This window comes from Hippocampus comes, unplaced genomic scaffold, assembly GCF_001891065.2.
Source record: "Hippocampus comes isolate QL1 unplaced genomic scaffold, H_comes_QL1_v1.1 scaffold81, whole genome shotgun sequence".
NCBI lineage: Eukaryota > Metazoa > Chordata > Actinopteri > Syngnathiformes > Syngnathidae > Hippocampus > Hippocampus comes.
Genome location: NW_017806179.1, coordinates 620632 through 638197, shown reverse-complemented (window position 1 = coordinate 638197; position 17566 = coordinate 620632). Strand labels below are relative to the sequence as shown.

At 52.0% G+C, this 17566-nt stretch overlaps 3 protein-coding genes across 4 annotated transcripts in view; 2 read left to right on the top strand and 1 right to left on the bottom strand.

The window, feature by feature from the left end:
- The first annotated feature begins 928 nt into the window (after nt 1–928).
- kin (Kin17 DNA and RNA binding protein) lies at nt 929–4224 on the top strand. The gene is made up of 12 exons (XM_019897594.1): nt 929–1153; nt 1327–1421; nt 1631–1674; nt 1983–2105; nt 2178–2362; nt 2463–2511; nt 2588–2639; nt 3004–3121; nt 3190–3318; nt 3390–3489; nt 3563–3663; nt 3860–4224. Exons 1-12 carry the CDS (start codon nt 1040–1042, stop codon nt 3917–3919), a joined length of 1170 nt encoding a protein of 389 aa, XP_019753153.1. The 5' UTR covers nt 929–1039; the 3' UTR covers nt 3920–4224.
- Nucleotide 4225: 1 nt separating this feature from the next.
- Nucleotides 4226–10517, bottom strand: itih2 (inter-alpha-trypsin inhibitor heavy chain 2). 2 transcript variants are annotated; one of them, XM_019897579.1, is made up of 21 exons: nt 10320–10517; nt 10197–10229; nt 9897–9935; nt 9354–9526; nt 9169–9273; nt 8429–8591; nt 8252–8359; nt 8032–8160; nt 7837–7953; nt 7610–7778; nt 7416–7541; nt 7162–7343; nt 6779–6964; nt 6567–6706; nt 6304–6476; nt 6074–6223; nt 5655–5768; nt 5383–5581; nt 5146–5318; nt 4485–4596; nt 4226–4402 (listed from the first exon to the last, which is right to left on the bottom strand). In XM_019897579.1, exons 1-21 carry the CDS (start codon nt 10422–10424, stop codon nt 4255–4257), a joined length of 2844 nt encoding a protein of 947 aa, XP_019753138.1. In that variant the 5' UTR covers nt 10425–10517; the 3' UTR covers nt 4226–4254. The 2 variants fall into 2 exon arrangements, with proteins under 2 accessions (XP_019753138.1, XP_019753139.1); XM_019897580.1 differs by lacking the exons at nt 9169–9273; nt 9354–9526; nt 9897–9935; nt 10197–10229; nt 10320–10517 and adding an exon at nt 8949–9076 and having other exon boundaries at nt 8429–8675.
- Nucleotides 10507–17566, top strand: part of itih5 (inter-alpha-trypsin inhibitor heavy chain 5) — an 8363-nt gene continuing 1303 nt past the window's right edge. The window contains exons 1-12 of the mRNA XM_019897465.1: nt 10507–11289; nt 11366–11410; nt 11759–11922; nt 12315–12419; nt 12899–13146; nt 13312–13481; nt 13560–13676; nt 14373–14544; nt 14669–14978; nt 15601–16232; nt 16629–16682; nt 17090–17210. Of these exons, the coding sequence (XP_019753024.1) occupies nt 11164–11289; nt 11366–11410; nt 11759–11922; nt 12315–12419; nt 12899–13146; nt 13312–13481; nt 13560–13676; nt 14373–14544; nt 14669–14978; nt 15601–16232; nt 16629–16682; nt 17090–17210 (2264 nt within the window). The 5' untranslated portion in view covers nt 10507–11163. The remainder of the gene's footprint in view (nt 11290–11365; nt 11411–11758; nt 11923–12314; nt 12420–12898; nt 13147–13311; nt 13482–13559; nt 13677–14372; nt 14545–14668; nt 14979–15600; nt 16233–16628; nt 16683–17089; nt 17211–17566) is intronic.

Below are 17566 nucleotides of genomic sequence, written 5' to 3'. Positions count from 1 at the left end.
CCCCCCCCAATCTCTTTGTCTATGTCGCTCGACCCCCACCCCTTCCTAAATGGAGTTTCGTGCTCAGGGTGGTCTCTGGGGGAGGGAGGCGATTTGGCTGACTAACGTAACGAAGAAGAGCGTGTCAAAAAATGACAATGTTTTTGTGCATGTTCAGTACAGTGTGGTCACCCGATAAAACACCTTTCAACATGAGCACTGCCAGATGGATTATTAAAAGAATAATTTCTCATTCTACATTTAGATCGTGTATTGTGTTTCATTTTCTGTATTTAAGCTTGATTTTATTCAGATGAGGGAGTTCAGAACAGATTGTCATTTGCAATGCCGACTTGGCCAAAATATAATCATTAATTTACTAAAATTATAATTATTCATACAGTACAAGCTTTATGTGTTTTTCTTTCCGTGAATTGTTTGACATAGCATTCATTCACTCGCTTGCATAAAATGCTGCTTTATTCGAGGACAGTGTCCCCGTGACAAGAAACTAACCAAAGGCCACACGTCTCGCGAAATTGGCATGCCCTAAAGAATTTAAAAGGTTTCAAATGCTCACACTGAGGACTTTGAGGACCTGATCAGTGTGACGAGTTTCCATTATCCACATCAACTGTGGCGGAAAGCCAAGAGTGTCACTCCCCGCAATATTTCATCACAATATGTCATGAACTGTCATCACATTTTGCTCTTCAAAGCGACATTGTTCCGCTTTGGGAAACGAGCGTGGACAAAACGTTTATTTCAAGACTTAAAGAAATATATTCCAATAAACTTAGCCGTCCTTTGGCGCTGCTTCGTAAGAATACAAGTATTTTTTTGTGTAAATCACGACGTAATTAGGGTCACTACTTCTGACAACCCGCAGAGGGCGCAATGTATCCTTGCTTCCTTATTACCGAAAGAAGAAGAAGCTAAGCCTTCGCCAAGTTCTCGCGAGGTTAGGACGAACCACACACGGAAGTCAACCGTCCTCACCGTTCGTCTCCACGGGCTCATCTTGTGAAAACGCGTTTTATCAGCGTTTCAACAGACCGAAATGGGGAAAGCCGATTTTCTCTCGCCCAAGGCGATAAGTAACCGGATAAAATCCAAAGGTCTCCAGAAACTGCGGTGGTATTGTCAAATGTGTCAAAAACAATGCCGAGATGAGGTGAGTTGTGCCCCAACATCGAAGCTAGTTGTTGCGTCAAAAGATTGTTTTCAATTTCCCTGCTTGAGATGAGGTGAGTTGTGCCCCAACATCGAAGCTAGATGTTGCGTCAAAAGATTGTTTTCAATTCCCCAGCGTATGATGTGTGATCTCTCTCCTGCGTGTGCCACCAGAATGGCTTCAAGTGTCACTGCATGTCCGAGTCCCACCAGAGGCAGCTTCTGCTGGCCTCGGAGAGCCCACACAAGTTTATGGACTTCTTTTCCAAGTAAGTTTCTTGACCAGGAATATTCTTGAGGTATTCGGTGTAAAGAAAGTATTATAGCAAAAGGATAACGGGATAAAATAAGTGGGTCGTTGGGCATTTTTGATTGATTAAAATATGATATTGACAGACATAGCAGCTCAGCAACGTCATTTCTCAATGTTTAATTTTAACAAATCAAACGCATGTTCTGTTCTTGTTTTCCTGTGCAGCGAGTTCAAAAGTGGTTTTGTGGAGCTGCTGCGGCGGCGTTTTGGTGAGTTTTGGCCAACACGCGAGATCAGAATATTTTGCGTAATTTGTAGTTGTCCCAATCGGATCACATTTTTAGCTTTGGATTTTATTTTATTGTCAAAAGGTAACAAAAGATACAATCATCACATTTCCTGATTTTGTACGGTGTGAAAGTGAAATTGATTCATTGGCCATTTAAGATCTTTATGTTACAGCAGTTTTGTTTTCAATTTTAACGTGTTTATGTATATTTTTTTTTCAACCCCCCCAGCACCCACCCCCACCAAGACATGACGTATACTCTCGGCGTTCGCTTTCGTTTTTGTGCAGGGACAAAGCGCGTTCACAACAATATCGTGTACAATGAGTACATCAGTGACCGCGAACACATTCACATGAACGCCACGCGCTGGGAGACGCTCACCGACTTCACCAAGTGGCTCGGACGACAAGGTCGGCAAGTTAATGATGAATGTGAAATGTCTCGAATGGGAATATCGTCCCCAGTTAATGGTGTCAAACCAGGTCTTTGCAAGGTGGACGAGACGCCAAAAGGCTGGTACATCCAGTACATCGACCGCGACCCCGAGACCATCCGGCGGCAGGAGGAGCTGGCGAGGAGGAAGAAGCACGAGCTGGACGACGAGGAGCGCAGCGCCAAGTTCATTGAGGAGCAAGTCCGCAGAGGGCGCGGGGGCAAGGAGGAGGAAGTGAGTTCCAAGCAACATGAGCCACCCTGTTGACGGATGCCCCGGGAACATCACCGCTCATCTGACTTGTTTGGTTTTTTTCCCCCTTTCCCTTCCCTAGGAAGACCCAGTTTACACCGAGCTGAAGCGAGAGAGTGAAGAGGAAAAAGGTACATTTTCACACATTTGATGAATATACCTGGACGTTGTCCTAATTGCACTTCACGGGATTTCCTTCTCTCGCAGTTGCTTTCAATTTGGGGGCTGGTGCATCACTGGCTGGTCCTTCTACATCGAGGTACCATGACGCAAACACATCATCTACGTGTTTATGTCGATGTTCACTCACAAAACTGGGTGCGAAAATAATTCCTTGCTCTTGATAAGTTGATGTGGTTTGAAAGCACAGTGCCATATTTCTCATGTTCGCATACCTGTGATTTAAAAGTTTTGTGCCGCCAGGTGTCCCGATTGCATCACGTGATCCAACCCCTCTCCCCCCCCAAATCAAATTTTCAAGGTCACAGGGCAACAAAATAACCCTCTGCTACAACTTTTTTTTCCCACTAATTTTGCTCCGCTCGGCCCCCTTTGACTCGGCGTGCATCCTGAATCCCAATGATTTTTGCAGTCAAATGACAAGGGCACCGTCCTCGTTGTAGTTCCCTCCTGGCCACGAGTGCTCTTGCAAAGGCGTCGTCGACAAAGAGGAAAGAGCCGTCCTCCGCTTCCGACTCGCGGGACAAGAAGCGCAAGTCGGCCCTGGAGCAGATCATCGAGGTAGCGTCTCGCGCGACTCTTTGCGGGGAGGGCACATCCTGGCTGACGGTCAGCACCTTGTCCTTTAGATGGAGGAGAGGAAGAAACAGCAGCAGCAGCCGCTCAAGACCGACCATTGGCTGCAGCCCAACATCGTGGTCAAGGTGGTCACCAAGAGGCTGGGGGACAAGTACCACAGGAAGAAGGCTGTCGTCACGGTAACCGCACGCACGCTCTTACACGAGCAAGCCCCTTCACGCACACCTTGCGATGACCGACCGGCCCGCAGGAAATGCGAGATCCATTCACGGCGGTGGTGAAGATGATCGACTCCGGGGACAAACTCAAGCTGGACCAGAACCACGTGGAGACGGTGATACCTGCGCCGGGTACGCGCCGCCGTTTTGCATTCACCACCGGGAAATAGTCGACGTGTCCGAAACATGTCCGACGTGCCCGCAGGAAAACGTGTCATGATCGTCAACGGAAACTTCCGCGACACGGAGGCCGTGCTGGAGGGCATCGACGAGAAGAACTTCTGCGCTTCGCTCACGCTCGATTCCGTAAGTGTATTTCGGTCCGTAATGTTTATCGGCCCGGGCTATCACCCCCCCCCAAGCACTGTGTCCGCATGTCGCTCCGCCCCTTTCGGTACTGCCTTTCCCAGCACAATGTTGCTGAAAAGTTCCCGGCCAAAGGTGTTGATTCTCTTACGGCGAGAGGAACCAAGAAACTGAAACCATGTCTTGTCACCCTCAGGGTCCACAGAAAGGAAAGCGAGTGGACGTCGCCTACGAGGACTTCTCCAAACTGGCTTGAACATATGGGGTGGAGGGGGGGGGGAATTCCCCCCCTCCCTTCTCCTCCTTCTCTAAAGATCTCTACTATGTCAGAGTTCTTTACTCTCAAATCTTGACAGACGTTTCTTCATCTTGTAGCCACCGTTTTTTTTTTTTTTTTTTTTTTTTTAATCACAAACAAGTCAAGGCGACAAATTGTACAGATGATGTTTAGCTTTTCAACTCAATTCAATGTGGCAAATGATTGCACTCATGATTTCAACTCTAAAATTAAGGAACTCGCAAACAGGACATTCGTGGGGAAAAGTTGTGTTTTTGTTTTTTGTTTTTTCCTGGAACTTGTTGACGTCCCCTCTATTCCATTGAGAGAAAGCTGTCGAGGTCCGGGACGATGTAGGCGCTGTAGTGGCCGTCGATGAATCCTTTCCCGCTGTTGTGCACGAACCAGCAGAAGACGTCGGTGCCGCGTCGCTTGTCCCGTCTGTAGTCTTTCTGCCAGCCCCTGGCGGGCGCAACCAGCAGATGGCGCCGTTAAAAAGCCAAACTTTGAAAAGGGGTCTCAATGGTTTGGGTCGAAGAGCTACCTGGTGACGTGCAGCTTGTTGCCCTTCACCTCCATGGTGGCCTCCTTCTTTTGGGGGTCGGCGCCGTCGTGGATGTCGGAAATGCTCACTTCGGGCTCCTGTGAGAACTGACCTTCGGGGTCAGACGCACGCACACACTCTTTCGTGTTTTGGATCAACAACATATCGGTGCATTTGTTTCAACATTAACCTCAGCAGGTTTACAATAAATGCTGTGTTTTGCAAACAATATTCACTCTAAATTGATTGTGATGAAATACAGTGGTGCCTTGACGTGTTCGTTTAAGCACAGAGCTCGCTTTACTTGAATATCAAAGGAATCCCCCCCCCCAAAAAAAAAAAAAAAACACCACGCTGTCCTCATATTTTTTCAGCTGTAAGGGATTTTGTTTTTTTTTTTTAAGTGATAATTTATTGACTAGCACCCAACCTTAATTTGAAGCTTGTTTGGAATTCCAAATGTTGGCTCGCAAAACACAAGACGGCTCACAAGTGAAACAACTTTTGAAAGGGGGGGGCCCGCTTTACATCAGGGTGCCACTGTATCTCCACTGCCTCTCACCCATCGTGTGTCTTAATTCTTTTTTTTACACAGTCAACATGCCGCTTGATCCATAACCAGGAGCAACTGCAAAAAAGTTCCTCGACGACATGAGAGTACCTATGAGGCCGTGGACCAGCGGCGAGTACCGGTTGTCGTTTGGGAGGTAGACACCCAGGAAGTCCACGTTGACCGGGTGTTTCTTCCACACGCGGTGGAGAAGAACCATCACCCGGATGCCCTGGTTGATGGTGACGGTGACATGCGAGTCCTTTACGATGGAGATTCTCACCCTGGATCGGAGGGGGGGCAGTGATGACATGACGAGGCGTCCTCTCCCGGCGGTCATCTGCTTACCCGTTTTGGACGATGTCCGCCGTGGCGCCCCACGTGAAGCTGTGGTTGTTCTTGCCGTCAGTGAAGGCGATGCTGTCGGTGCCGACGGCGACGCTGATGCCGTCCGGCTGCGAGTGGACGGAGATGACCCCAAAGTAGGTGCTCTGCTTTTCTGTCCGCGCCACTTTGTTGCCGATTAACCGTCCGTTCACCGACACACCTGCATGGCCGCACAAAATCACTCTTGGGCGAGAGAAAGGGAGAGATGTGACTTGATGGAGCCGGTCTCGTACCCGTGCCTCTGTCAGACACCAGGTTGAGGATGTGACCGGGTTTGGAGTCGATGTTGAAGCAGACGTCCATGTTGCTTTGGGGCAGGTGCACGATGAAATGAGGGTCGTTGTCCACTGGGTGAGAAAAGATGTGTGCAGTCATGCAACTTCTTGTGTCAATAGTCATTCCACGCAATCCCACAGCAAATTTTCATCAGTGGTGGCTGTAGGTGACCCCAACCCTATTTTTGATGCTGATTAAGTATTGACTTTTTAATTTTTTTTAATTTTGGCCGATTTACAGATTTGACCACGCGTTGCAGTTGATAGCGATGATGTTTCAGGGGGGAAAAGAATCCACCTGAAAAGCAGTGTGTTGGAGAAAAAACAAGGTTGCAAACCGCAATGAGGGAGGGAAACATTTTGTGTACGTGCAGTACCTAAGTTGACCTGCTTTGGCAACGTCCAGTCCTCGGGGCCTTTTTCCACGTGGCTGGGCGGGGCCGGCGTGGTCATTTGGACCCAGGGCGGAGGTTGGTAGACGACCTTCACTGCAGGCAAAGTCTTCGTGCCTCCTCCCATTCCGCTTCCTACAAGCGCATGTTTTTTGTTTTTTTGTTTTTGGGGATGAATCGAATGAAAACGAGTCCCGGCGGCTTTGTGGCCGCACCCGAGCAGCAGCCTTGCTTGGGGTCCTTCGGGGAGTCGGCGAGCAGCCTCTCCTTGCTGTCCTCGCTCTCCACCAGCAGAGCCGTGAGCGGAGTGACAAACTGATGCTCCGTGGCCAAGGCCAGGATGCGCTGGGTGATCTTTCTCTTCTTGCTGGCGGTGGGCGCCAAAGACCTGACGAGTGGAAGCCGATGCCAAATGGCGATGAAGCGCTGGTCCATCACTCGGGTTTTTGTTTGATGTCGTGCGGGCGTTGGCGTTTACCTCTCACTCATCATCTGCTTGATGGTGATGTAGGCCCACAGCTGCCTGGCGAAGCCCGTGAAGGAGTGCTGCTGCTTGGCCAGTTCCATGTCCAGCTTGGAAGTGTCCACCTCCGTCTCCAAGGTGATGTCCATCAGGGCCTGCGGGATGAGAGGCGCGTCACGGAGAACAAGTCGCTCGGCGACGCCTTCTGGTAAAAGTGTGGCGCTCACGCCGGACGCGGTGGTGAAGCTGGTCAACGTGTCGCTCTCGGACGGTTGCACTTTGCCGGCCACCACCAGCTCGGAGCCCCCAAAGTATTTGTCGAACTGGTTTTGCGTCACGTCTGACACCGAGTCCTCCGGGAACTGGACGGCGATCCTCCGCAGAAGAGGATTGGATACCTGGCTGTAGAAGGCCTGCGGGCCACATCAGGAAAGTTCAGGCTCAGGAGATCCAAACCTTTCAGTTGTTTCTTTTGCTCCCTTCTGCCTCTCAAACTCAAATGGTACTCCAGGCGCCGCTGACCACAAATTAGTCTCGGAGGGCGCATAAGAGGGGTTCATCGTTTGCTTACGCCTCGCACGTTTGTCATGGCTTCTTGACGGCGGCCTACCCGTAGCTGCTCAGCCGCGTCGTGGTTGGCGAAGATGCGCTGGGCGATGCCGCGGTTGTCCATGGCGATGCGCTCCAAGAAATCGTAGTCCACGTCAAAGCCGATGCCCAGGGAGAACAATGAGAAGTCCTCCCTCATCACCTTCTTCACGTTCTTCTGAATGGTGCTCAGCTTGATCTCGCCTGCGGAGTCACCCATCTGAAGCGGCCGCCGGGCCAAATGACCGGCATTTGATCGGGCGGCACGAGACTCACCCACTGTCGGGTCCCCGTCCGACACCAGGATGATCATGGAGACCGATCGAGGGTCGATGAGCCCCTGATTGGATGCCCTCACCAGGATCTGCACCGCTTTCATCAGCGCCTCGTTGATGTTGGTGCCTGCGGGTAGAATGTCAGCGACGGGCAACCTCAAGGCAGCTTTCCGATCCACCTTCATCTCCCGCTACCTCCGACGGGTTTGATGTTCTGGATGTATTTCTTGGCGTCTGCAATTTGGATGGAGGATCCTGGGACCAGGTCTTCGCTCCAGCAACGCACGTTGTGGTTGAAGTCGATGATGCTGAACTGGTCATCGGTCGTCAGGTCATCCAAGATGGCCTGCATCGCCTCCACCGTCTGCCAGAGAGGACCGAAAGTCAAACGCCCACCAATGCTGACGACGGCGACGGCGTACCTGTTTCATCTTCACCCCCCACATGGACCCGCTGACGTCGATGACAAACACAATGTTTTTCGGAAGCGGAGACATGTTGGACGGGGCGAAAAAGTGGACAAAGTGGCCATCTGAGACCTGGCGGGCCGGATTGGTCTCGATCAGTCCCGGTTGGTCCAAGCGTGCGCAACAAATGAGTGTCAGAGTGCCGGGTACCTGCAGCTCGCCGGCGTTGCTGTCCCGCTTCACATCGTATGTGACGCTCAAGGCGCCGTCGATGGCACTTTCCGTGCAGTTGTCGCATTTCCTCTGCTGCCGCAGCGTGGGCTTGAAGACCACGTGAGCCTGAGGTAAGCGGGGGGGGGGGGGGGGGGCGTCACCCGGTGAGGAGTTTTCCCATTGCAAAGCAAAAACATTTCTGTGGGCTCAGTCTTGCCTTCTCTGCGCTCTGTGTCACTGTGACCAGCTGATCGAGCTTGTCGCCGAGATCGCTTGACGTTTTCAGCTTGGCGATTCCCTTCGGCTCAAAGATGTAAACGTCCACCTGCAGACGGACATCGGGATTGGACGAAGACCTCAGGGTTCCTGCATGCGGCTCTCCTGACGTTGGTACCTGGAACTGAGGCACCAATCTGCCGGGTTGCAGGTGCAGCGAGTGCTCGTAGAGTCCCAGCTTCCTCTGCATCATCTCCTGGTAATGCAGCTCAAACTCGATGTGGCTTCCGGGGGGGACGTGCACCTCCGTCTTGAAGGTCTCCAGTTCCTGGGAGTTCGATCTGTCGCGCGGAAACATCCGGGCCTCACTGGCTCATCAAACTCATCTTCTGCCCTCATTTCAGCTCTCTGCAAGATTTCCCTCAGCGCATCCCGAAGTCTTCCCTCTTTACCTCCTGCCTGGCGCCATCATCATCGTCATCATCATCCAACATCCTCCCGCTACGTGTCTTCTTTCCCTCCTGCGCCCGTGAGCAAACCGTGGGAATCTGACCTCTCGATCTGACGCGCCCGAGCTTTCAGTCTGTGCCACCCCTCTGATGAGCTCATTTCCGATGGCGTCCACCTGTCTCAAACCCTCAGCATCTTCAACTCTGCCACCCCCAGCTCCGTCCACTGTCTAGCGGTCATCGCAACTGTCTGCAAATCCTACAACACAAGTGGTCCTGTCCTGTCATGTCCTGTCCTCTCCTCTCTTCTTCGCTCCCCCTGGCTCTGAAACGTCGACGACAAGTAATTGAACCGCTGTCCCTCCTCCACCATTGCACCGGTCCCTCTCTCCTCGGTTTACCCCTTCCACTGTCATTTCTCACGCCCGCCTGAAATTTGAGACTTGGGTTCAACCCACGCGGCATTTACCTGACGATGCCGGCGGCTTTTCCTTTGGCTCGTGCCTGAGCGTACAGGTTCCTCGCCACCGTCTTCTCCTTCACCGAGCCCGTGAAGGTGATGCCGTTGACGTTCCTGAGGCACAAAAAGCAACAGATGTCAAGTCCGCACACTTCCGGACGATGCATCGCCGTTCTGCTGCGCGGCCTCCTCACATGGTGAAGTTGGTAATGAAGGCTCGCTTGGGAATCTGCACGTTGAAGCCAATGGTCTGGGCCTTGGAGCCCGAGTTGACCACCGAGCTCCGGACGGTGGTGTGGGCGAACCGAGACGTGATCCGGCTCTCGACCTTGTAGCTCTTGACGGTGATGTCATCTCCACGGATGGCCTGGGCAGGGAGGCAAAGTTTGAGACGGCTGCTGTGAAAGGAGATGCCGCCCTGATGGATAACTTGGCTTGGGGGGGGGCTCGAGTGGTCTGAATGGCGGCAGTAGGGTTCGAGTACGCGCGCCCTGGGGTCACTGATTTCCCCGCTAGCCCCTGGTTTGACTTGAGCCGCAACTGAGACTGGCATCATAAAGCTAGCTCAACCTGGACTCCCTGGAACCGTCGTGGGACTGATGCGGAACCGGGTCAATAACCTGCCAGTCACGGACGGGAATGTCCCCAAACGGCAAATTATTGATCTTGGGAGATAAGGTCGAACTCTTGTCACAGTGGTGAGAGCTGAAAACAACAAGCAAAGTGGAGGGTCATACCTCAAAGTCTTCCTGCTCCTCGCTGGTCAATATCGCTCTCTAAAACACACAAACAGGTCACCTGGTGCTTTTTTTTTTTTTTTTTGCTGAAGTCATGCAGTTACTGTGATTTATGCTTTATGTGAGACAGGTAGAAATACTGTCTGGATGGTTCTTAGTGGATTGCGACATCTGAAGTGTTTGCCTTTGAATCGTTTTGGGGGCAAACGCCGGTTCAAACGATACAGGGACGCCACAAATGTCTGCCGAAGACACCGTGATCCATACGCCTTCGATTATCCAGACCAAAGAATATCCCACCTTGTGTCTGTCGCCGCCATGCCGAGGATCCGACTGTTGAGAGAAGGTTGGCGACTGGTTGCTCACGAAAAGTCAAGAGACGTCAGCATCTGTCAAATTGGCACCTCCTTCAAGCCCACTCACCTCCTCGTCCTCCCATTCTCCGTCGATCACAAACTCAAAGCAGCGGCTCTCCTGGAGGACCGAGAGCCCGACGAGGAGAAGCAGCAGCAGCAGCCTCGGCTTCATGGTCTTAGCGCTGTGCGGTCGTCCGACGAGCGAGCGTTGGCTGTTTGGGGCAGAATCCTTTGCAAACGGTTGAAATGCAAGCGAGCGACTGACTCGCGGATCAATATTTGGAAGCAGATGGGAAGCAAACTTTGAAGCTTGACCCGCGCATTGGGCCCCGAGTAAACAGCCTTGTACAAGCCCGGTCACAGTTTGCTTTTCGAGATGTGCAACGCTGACGTTGCTCCCTTGTCTCATTTATGACGAATGAACCCCAACCCAAAGAGACACGTTTGATACGTCACAATTGAACATCGACAAAGTTTGAATTTGCATTTGCCAGGCGACGCGACGAAGTGGTCCGACGTTCAAGAACAGAGTGCGACATGGCGATATTTGCCAGACGCTGCAGCAGCGTGATGAACTTTGACCTAAAAGCATTGAAAGGCCCATTCGGAATCCTTTTGCTGTCATTTTTAAATTTTTTATTTTACAGCTCAAAAACCGTCGTGAATAATTGGATTTCATTCACACTTATTGACCCTTGCAGTAACTTTTGTTTTGTCCACAAGGGAGTGCCAGATACGCCAAAGAGGGACGCGACAGCGGAAATTCTGACGTTGGTGAGCACAAACGAGTGCCACTCACTGAGCTCAGACCCTCTCCTCCTTTTTCTTCCTCCTCCTCCTAGTCCAGTGGGTGTGCGCAGGCTGCAGGATCGAACCTGCTCACAAACTGCGACACGAGCAGGGCGAGGAAGATGAAAATGATGCTGCCGCTGGCGTTTCTGCTCCTGTGCGCCTCTTGTTGCACGCTTGGCCAAGTGGACTATTTCCAAAACGAAGACTATGTGGATGCCCTCTTGGAGGACTTGGATTTGGACATGGTGAGTGTTTCTTTCGATTGTTCCATTTTTTTTTTTTTTTTTTTTGGAACCCAATTCACTTAACCTGTTCCTGCAGGCACCTCGCAGAGTTCCGCGACAGCTGAAAAACACCCTCATGAAGGTAGAATACACTTCTTTTAACTAGGCCATATGTTCTTTATTTGTTTTATTACTATTAGTGACCCACATTTTGGGGTGGGGGGGGCAGTGTACGTCAATTAGAAACGCATTACAAGTTTGCCTCTTTTGGGTGTGACCGCGTGCAGGAGAAGGCGCCAAGTGCACAGATGTTCTTTGAGCACAAGAACTGATGTCAGCTCATGGGATTTGAAATGCCTTTTCCGTCTGCTCACTTCTGATCATCCAAAAGACATGGGGCGGGATGCACGAGTGCTTCTTGCTTGAGTTTGAGGAGTCGTTTTTTGTTTTGTTTTGTTTTTTTGTGCAATGACCTGATTTCTCGGCCCAGGAGACGAGGCCTCACATCCAGGAGCTGTCCATCAACACCAGCGTCATCTCCCGTTACGCTTTCACGACAGTGCGCTGCGTCATGCTCAACCGGCATGCCGCCGCCGGCCAGGGCGTTTTCCACTTCCCCGTGCCGGCCGGCGCCTTTGTCTCCAACTTCACCATGTAAGTTTAAGTTTGGGGATATCGGGCGAAAAGGTCAAATGGAACCACGATGCACGAGAACCTCGACAAGTGTGCATCAAGTCCCTGTAGAAAGAAAATCAAAAAGCTCGTGTAAATGTGACACACCGGCATTGTTCACCGCCCGGCCAAATTAAAATGAGTACAGATCAATTGCTGCCGAGGCTTCGAAACGGTGCAAAATCCCCTGAATGCAGAGTGCGGGTTTTCCTGGCGCCACAGAGACATCAAAGTGTGCACAACGGCTCGAGGCAGCGTCCCGCAGCCCTCGACATGTCGTAAACCTGCGTCAAGGGGGAATTGGGGCTCTCGTACGAGGAAACGCAGTTCAAGCGCGAGCGCGACTCCTCTCACGTTTGCCCTTCCAAACCCAGGATCGTGGCAGGGCGTGTCTACCCGAGCCAGCTGGGGCCCAAGGAGAGGCCATGGGTCAAGCAGCCAGACGGCAAAGTCTGGGACAAAGAGTCCGCTGACACAAGGTGAGCTGTGTGTGTGAACACGTCTGCTCAATCATTCCTGCTCTCGTCTTTGGCCGCTGCCCCCTAATTGCACCTTTTGAGCCACTTCCTCCACATAGAACAACTTCAATGGCTATTTTGTGTGCGTGCGTGTGCTTGTGAGCCAAAAGAAATGCACCGAATTTGAGATGGAAGAAATGACAGAGATTAGGAGGAGGATGAAGGGCGGGCAAAAAGTGGAAGAATTGACATGAGGCACAGCCATGATGACATCACCTCCTATTCTGTTGAAGTCATCACTTTGCCGCCGCCTCCTCCGTTGTTCATGGTCCTTCCTTATTTTTGTGTGTTCGTGTGTGGAGTGCATCCGTCGATGTGCAGCGGGGGGAAAAAAAAAATCTCCGAGCTGATTTGATTTTGGTGATGACGCTGACTCCAAATTCTCCAGATTCTCCATGGCTCTGTGTTACCCCTTTGCTTTTTTTCCATCTCCCCGCCAGGTCCGAGTCAGGGCAGTTCCGGATGGCGGCCAGCATTCCGGGCGGCAAGCGGGCCGTCTTCCTGCTCGAGTACGAGGAGCTGCTCCAGCGCCGGCTGGGTCGCTACGAGCATGTGACCGGCCTGCGGCCGCTGCAGCTGGTTAGCCGCCTGCGGGTGGAGGTCACCATCGTGGACCACTTGCCCATCACCGTCCTCGAAGTGCTTCCTCTCCGCCGTGGCGGCGGGACCAACCCAGCCAGGCCTCCAGGTTTGTTGCAGTCAAAGTGAACCCCCTCCTCCATTCCAGTTCGTTTGTGCCCTCAACCTGTGGGTTTTTTTTTCAAGCGAGCTTTGTTTTTTAATGGGTTTGCCCAATTTACAATTCAAATGGCATGAGAACACCCCAAACACGCTCCCTGTCTTTGTGTTCCAGCCAAGATGGAGCCCCCTGTCACCACGACAGTCCAAAGGGAAAAGAACGCCTGCAAGGTCACCTTCAGCCCCAACATCATGCAGCAGGCCAAGATCGCCACCAACGGCATCCTGGGAGATTTTGTGATCCGCTACGACCTCCAGAGGGACACGGGAATCGGAGACGTGCAGGTAAGGCTTTTTCTTCTTCTCCGTCTTCTTCTTCTCGGCTCCAGTTTTGAGAGGTCTCTCGCTGCGTCTCATTGACAGGTTCAAAACGGCCACTTTGTCCACTATTTTGCGCCCAAAGACCTCCCGGTGGTGCCCAAGAACGTCGTGTTTGTAATTGACACCAGCGCCTCCATGCTGGGCACCAAGATGAGACAGGTGGGACTCTTGAGAAGCTTTGGAGTGTGCCTCGTCGCTCATTTGCACATGCTACATGGCTCTTGGTTATTTCTGGACTCTCGATAATGCCCTATCAAAGGACGCAGCTGCCCGCGGCCCACCGGCTGTACTGTGCTCCGAGTAGTGTATCCAGAGATGAATTTTCAGTGAACTGGACCCCGCACGGAAACGCGAGCGCGCCAGTAGGACCGCTACGTGTGGAAAAACATTCCCGTTGCGATGCGGAACACAAGGCCGAGCTGTAAGGAAGGTCAGCAACCATCAAGTCATGGAACGTTTGAAACAACGGGAGCCTCGACCCGCGTGACCCTCGCCCCCGGCCTTCGCCAGTGCCTCGGGGCCGAACAACGAGCGGGGTTTAATGCGCTCGCACAATGGCGAGCTTCATGACGGGTAAAGCGTCTGCTTCTGACCGGGAGCGCTGGTTCATCCCAGGAAGATTCCAGTGCGTCTACACACACATATACTGTTCCCACAATGTTTAGTCCAAAAAGCGGTAAATTAGGAGGATTTTGTTGTTGCTTCTTTGTATGAGGGTACGTTTTTTTTCCCCCTCACAAAATCGAAATTTCTTTTCCCTCTTTAATTCGCTTTTTTTTTCCCCCCTCATAAAAGTGCAACTTTATGCTCTCATCAAATTGCACCTTTTTTTTTCTTCTTTCATTCCCTTGGCAGACCAAAGACGCCTTATTCACCATCCTGCGGGACCTGCGAGCCGTCGATCACTTCAACTTCATCAGCTTCTCCAACAAGATCAAAGTGTGGCGACCCAGCAGCCTGGTGCCGGTCACCCCGCTTAACATCCAAGACGCCAAGAAGTTCATCTTCACGCTGGTGCCGACTGGAGGTGAGAACATTACCTGCCCTGGACAATATTATATCACACATGCAAGTGTGTGGGAGGGGTCAAACTATTCCAAAATGGTGGATTTTGCCACATTTTTTTTGAGTATGTCGTGTGCGCCCCGCAGGCACCAACATCGACGGCGCCATCCAGAGCGGCTCGGCCCTGCTCCGCGAGTACCTCTCGGGTCCCCACGTAGGCCCCAACAGCGTCTCGCTCATCATCTTCTTGACAGACGGCCGGCCGACAGTCGGCGAATCGCAATCGGCGGCCATCCTGGGGAACACCCGCTCCGCTGTGCTGGACAAGTTTTGCGTCTTCACCATCGGCATCGGCAACGACGTGGACTACAACCTTTTGGAGCGCATGTCTCTGGAAAACTGCGGCGTGATGAGGCGCATCCGCGAGGAGGCCGACGCCAGCGTCATGCTCAAAGGGTGAGACGGAAGAAACTTGAATGAAAACAAAATGGGCGCACAGAGAAGTCACCGTTAAGTGTTGGCAGTTGTTACTCCCCCCGCTTTTTCAAATCGTCTTTTATCGCGCTTCATCGGGACAAAGAGCGGCAATGACAGCAGCGCTCTTTAAGCACCCGGAGAGTCTGCGAGCTGTCCGTTCGTATTTCTCGCTCTTTTCTTCCTGACCGCCTGCTTTCGGACTGGCCGGCCCGCGAGATATTTGCACAGCGGCGCGAGGAATGCGCGCATGTTGTGTACCGGCGTCTGAGCATGCTCGGAGATAATAGGCCTCGCGCGTCTTGAGCAAACACGGCTTTGGGCTTCTTTACGGCGGCGTGACGAGGGCAGGATGCAGGACTTAGGGTTGTCTTTTATGGAGGTGAATAAACTCTTGAGCGGGGTGACAGGTTGCCTTAAGAGCGCAGACAAGCGGATTTGGAAGGCGGAAGAAAAGGCGGGTGTGCTTGATTCCCGGACAAGAACCGGATGACGAGTCGAAGTTGATTTAGTTTTGACAATCTTAAGAATTTGGGAGGTTTTTGCACAGTAGTAGAAACTTCTGGAAAACCATTTTATTGCTGTCTCTTTGTCCCATGTCCAGGTTCTATGAGGAGATCGGCACTCCGCTGCTGTCGGACATCAGAATCAACTACACGCCGGGCTCTGTGGACCACGTGACACAGCACCTCTTCGCCAACTACTTCAACGGTTCTGAGATGGTTGTCGCCGGCAAGCTGAGCGACACGAGCTCCGCGTCTCTCCGCGTTCAGGTCACGGCCAGCAACAACGACAAGACGGTCATCCTGGAGACTGACGTGCCACTGCGGCACCGGGAGTCTGAGACCGAGAAGCACGTCAAGGCAGCGGCGGCGAGAATTCCTGGAGCGGGGGACGCTTTAAAACGGCTCGCGGCGGACTTGGTGCAGCGCGTGTGGGGATTCGTGACGGTCAAAGAGGAGCTTCGGTCACGTCTCTGTAGCCGAACCAGCCGGGAGAGGGAAGAGCACGTTCAGCGGGCCACAAACCTCTCCCTGGCATACCACTTCCTCACCCCCGTCACCAAAATGCTGGTGGACAAGCCCGAGGTCTTGGCGGACGGCACAATGGCGCAAATGCCCGCCGTTGACGAGCCGGCCTCGTCGCCAGCCAACGAAGTGCCGGATGACATCGAGATGGCAACGTTACACAGAGAAGCTGATAGACAGAGTTTGACTCTCAGTAACAACTTAAGAGGTAAAATTCAGTCTCTATTTCACCGCATTGAGATTCGCAGATTTTTTTTTTCCCAAACGGAGTTGTGGCCAAGAGGCAACACCACAACCCAAGAAATTTCATACAAATTTACAACCAAACACAATCAATACACGGTATAGATAACATATATCAATCTAACTATCGATCTCGTAAAAAGAAGAGGGCCAAGAATAGACCCTTGTGGCACACCCTACACTATAACCTGCGAGACTGAATTTGGCCTCATGTAAACGTGTGAATGTCATTGTTCAGCGCCCTGCTGGAGAAGAGCAAGTTGTGCAACAGTTCCGAACCATTGAGCAGTTTGGCTTTCTCCTGTTGCGCTATGATGATGCTTAGTGAAGGCAATGAAACCAGCACTTCTCTTCTTCACAGGTCAAGTTGAGAGGAGACCCGCCAAGAAGTCTGTAACCATCTCCAAAACATCAGGTGACGCCACATTGTCAACATTGAAGCTCCTTAGGAGGGTTTCAAAGCGTGGGGGGTTAATACAGTATACATGGCTTTGCATGTGCAGCCTGTCATTTGTCGGTGCAGTCTGCAGAACAAACACGGTCTGGAAGAGAGGCAGGGGGGCTAATTTGTGAGCAGCCGGTGGGAAAGCAGCGGAGAGGTTTTGTTCACAGTTAAGACAAAGAGGAAGCAGCCTCACGGGCCTGTTATTACACTCGCTCTCTCTTCATGACACTCTTCGTCTCGGTGGTTTCTCATCAATTATGTGGTGACAGAACCGCGAGACCGCGATCTCTCATTTGAGGTAGACCGAGGACGTGGACCGTCGTCTTCTCCGTGGATGAAATGTACTGAGCGCTGCCGTTTGCCTCCATGTGTCCCAGCGGACGGCGATCCTCACTTTGTGGTGGACTTTCCTGTCAGCAAGACGGCCGTCTGCTTCAACATCAACGGCGAGCCCGGTCGTGTCCTCCGCCTGCTTTCCGATCACAAATTCTCCGGTAGGTAAAAAGACGGCGGGCCACGGTGTCTCAGTGATCGACCGACCTATGATGCAGATTGACAGACAAGACGGGACAATTCAATGCTCATCCGCTGGATGGCGCCAGGCACAATGAACCTGGTGCAATTTGGACCACAGTTGATGTTGCAATACACCAGAGGGGTCTTGCCCTCCTGAGGGCGAAGGTCATATTTGTCAACTACGGCCATGTGAAGCCCTCTGAGACTGTTTATTATGAAGAGCGATAGAAATAAACATGACTCGCTTCGACATGACTTGAGTCTTATGATGAAAGACATAAATTGCATGGAAATGAACAAATGAATACCGCACGTTCGGCAAGTGACGCCGACGGTGC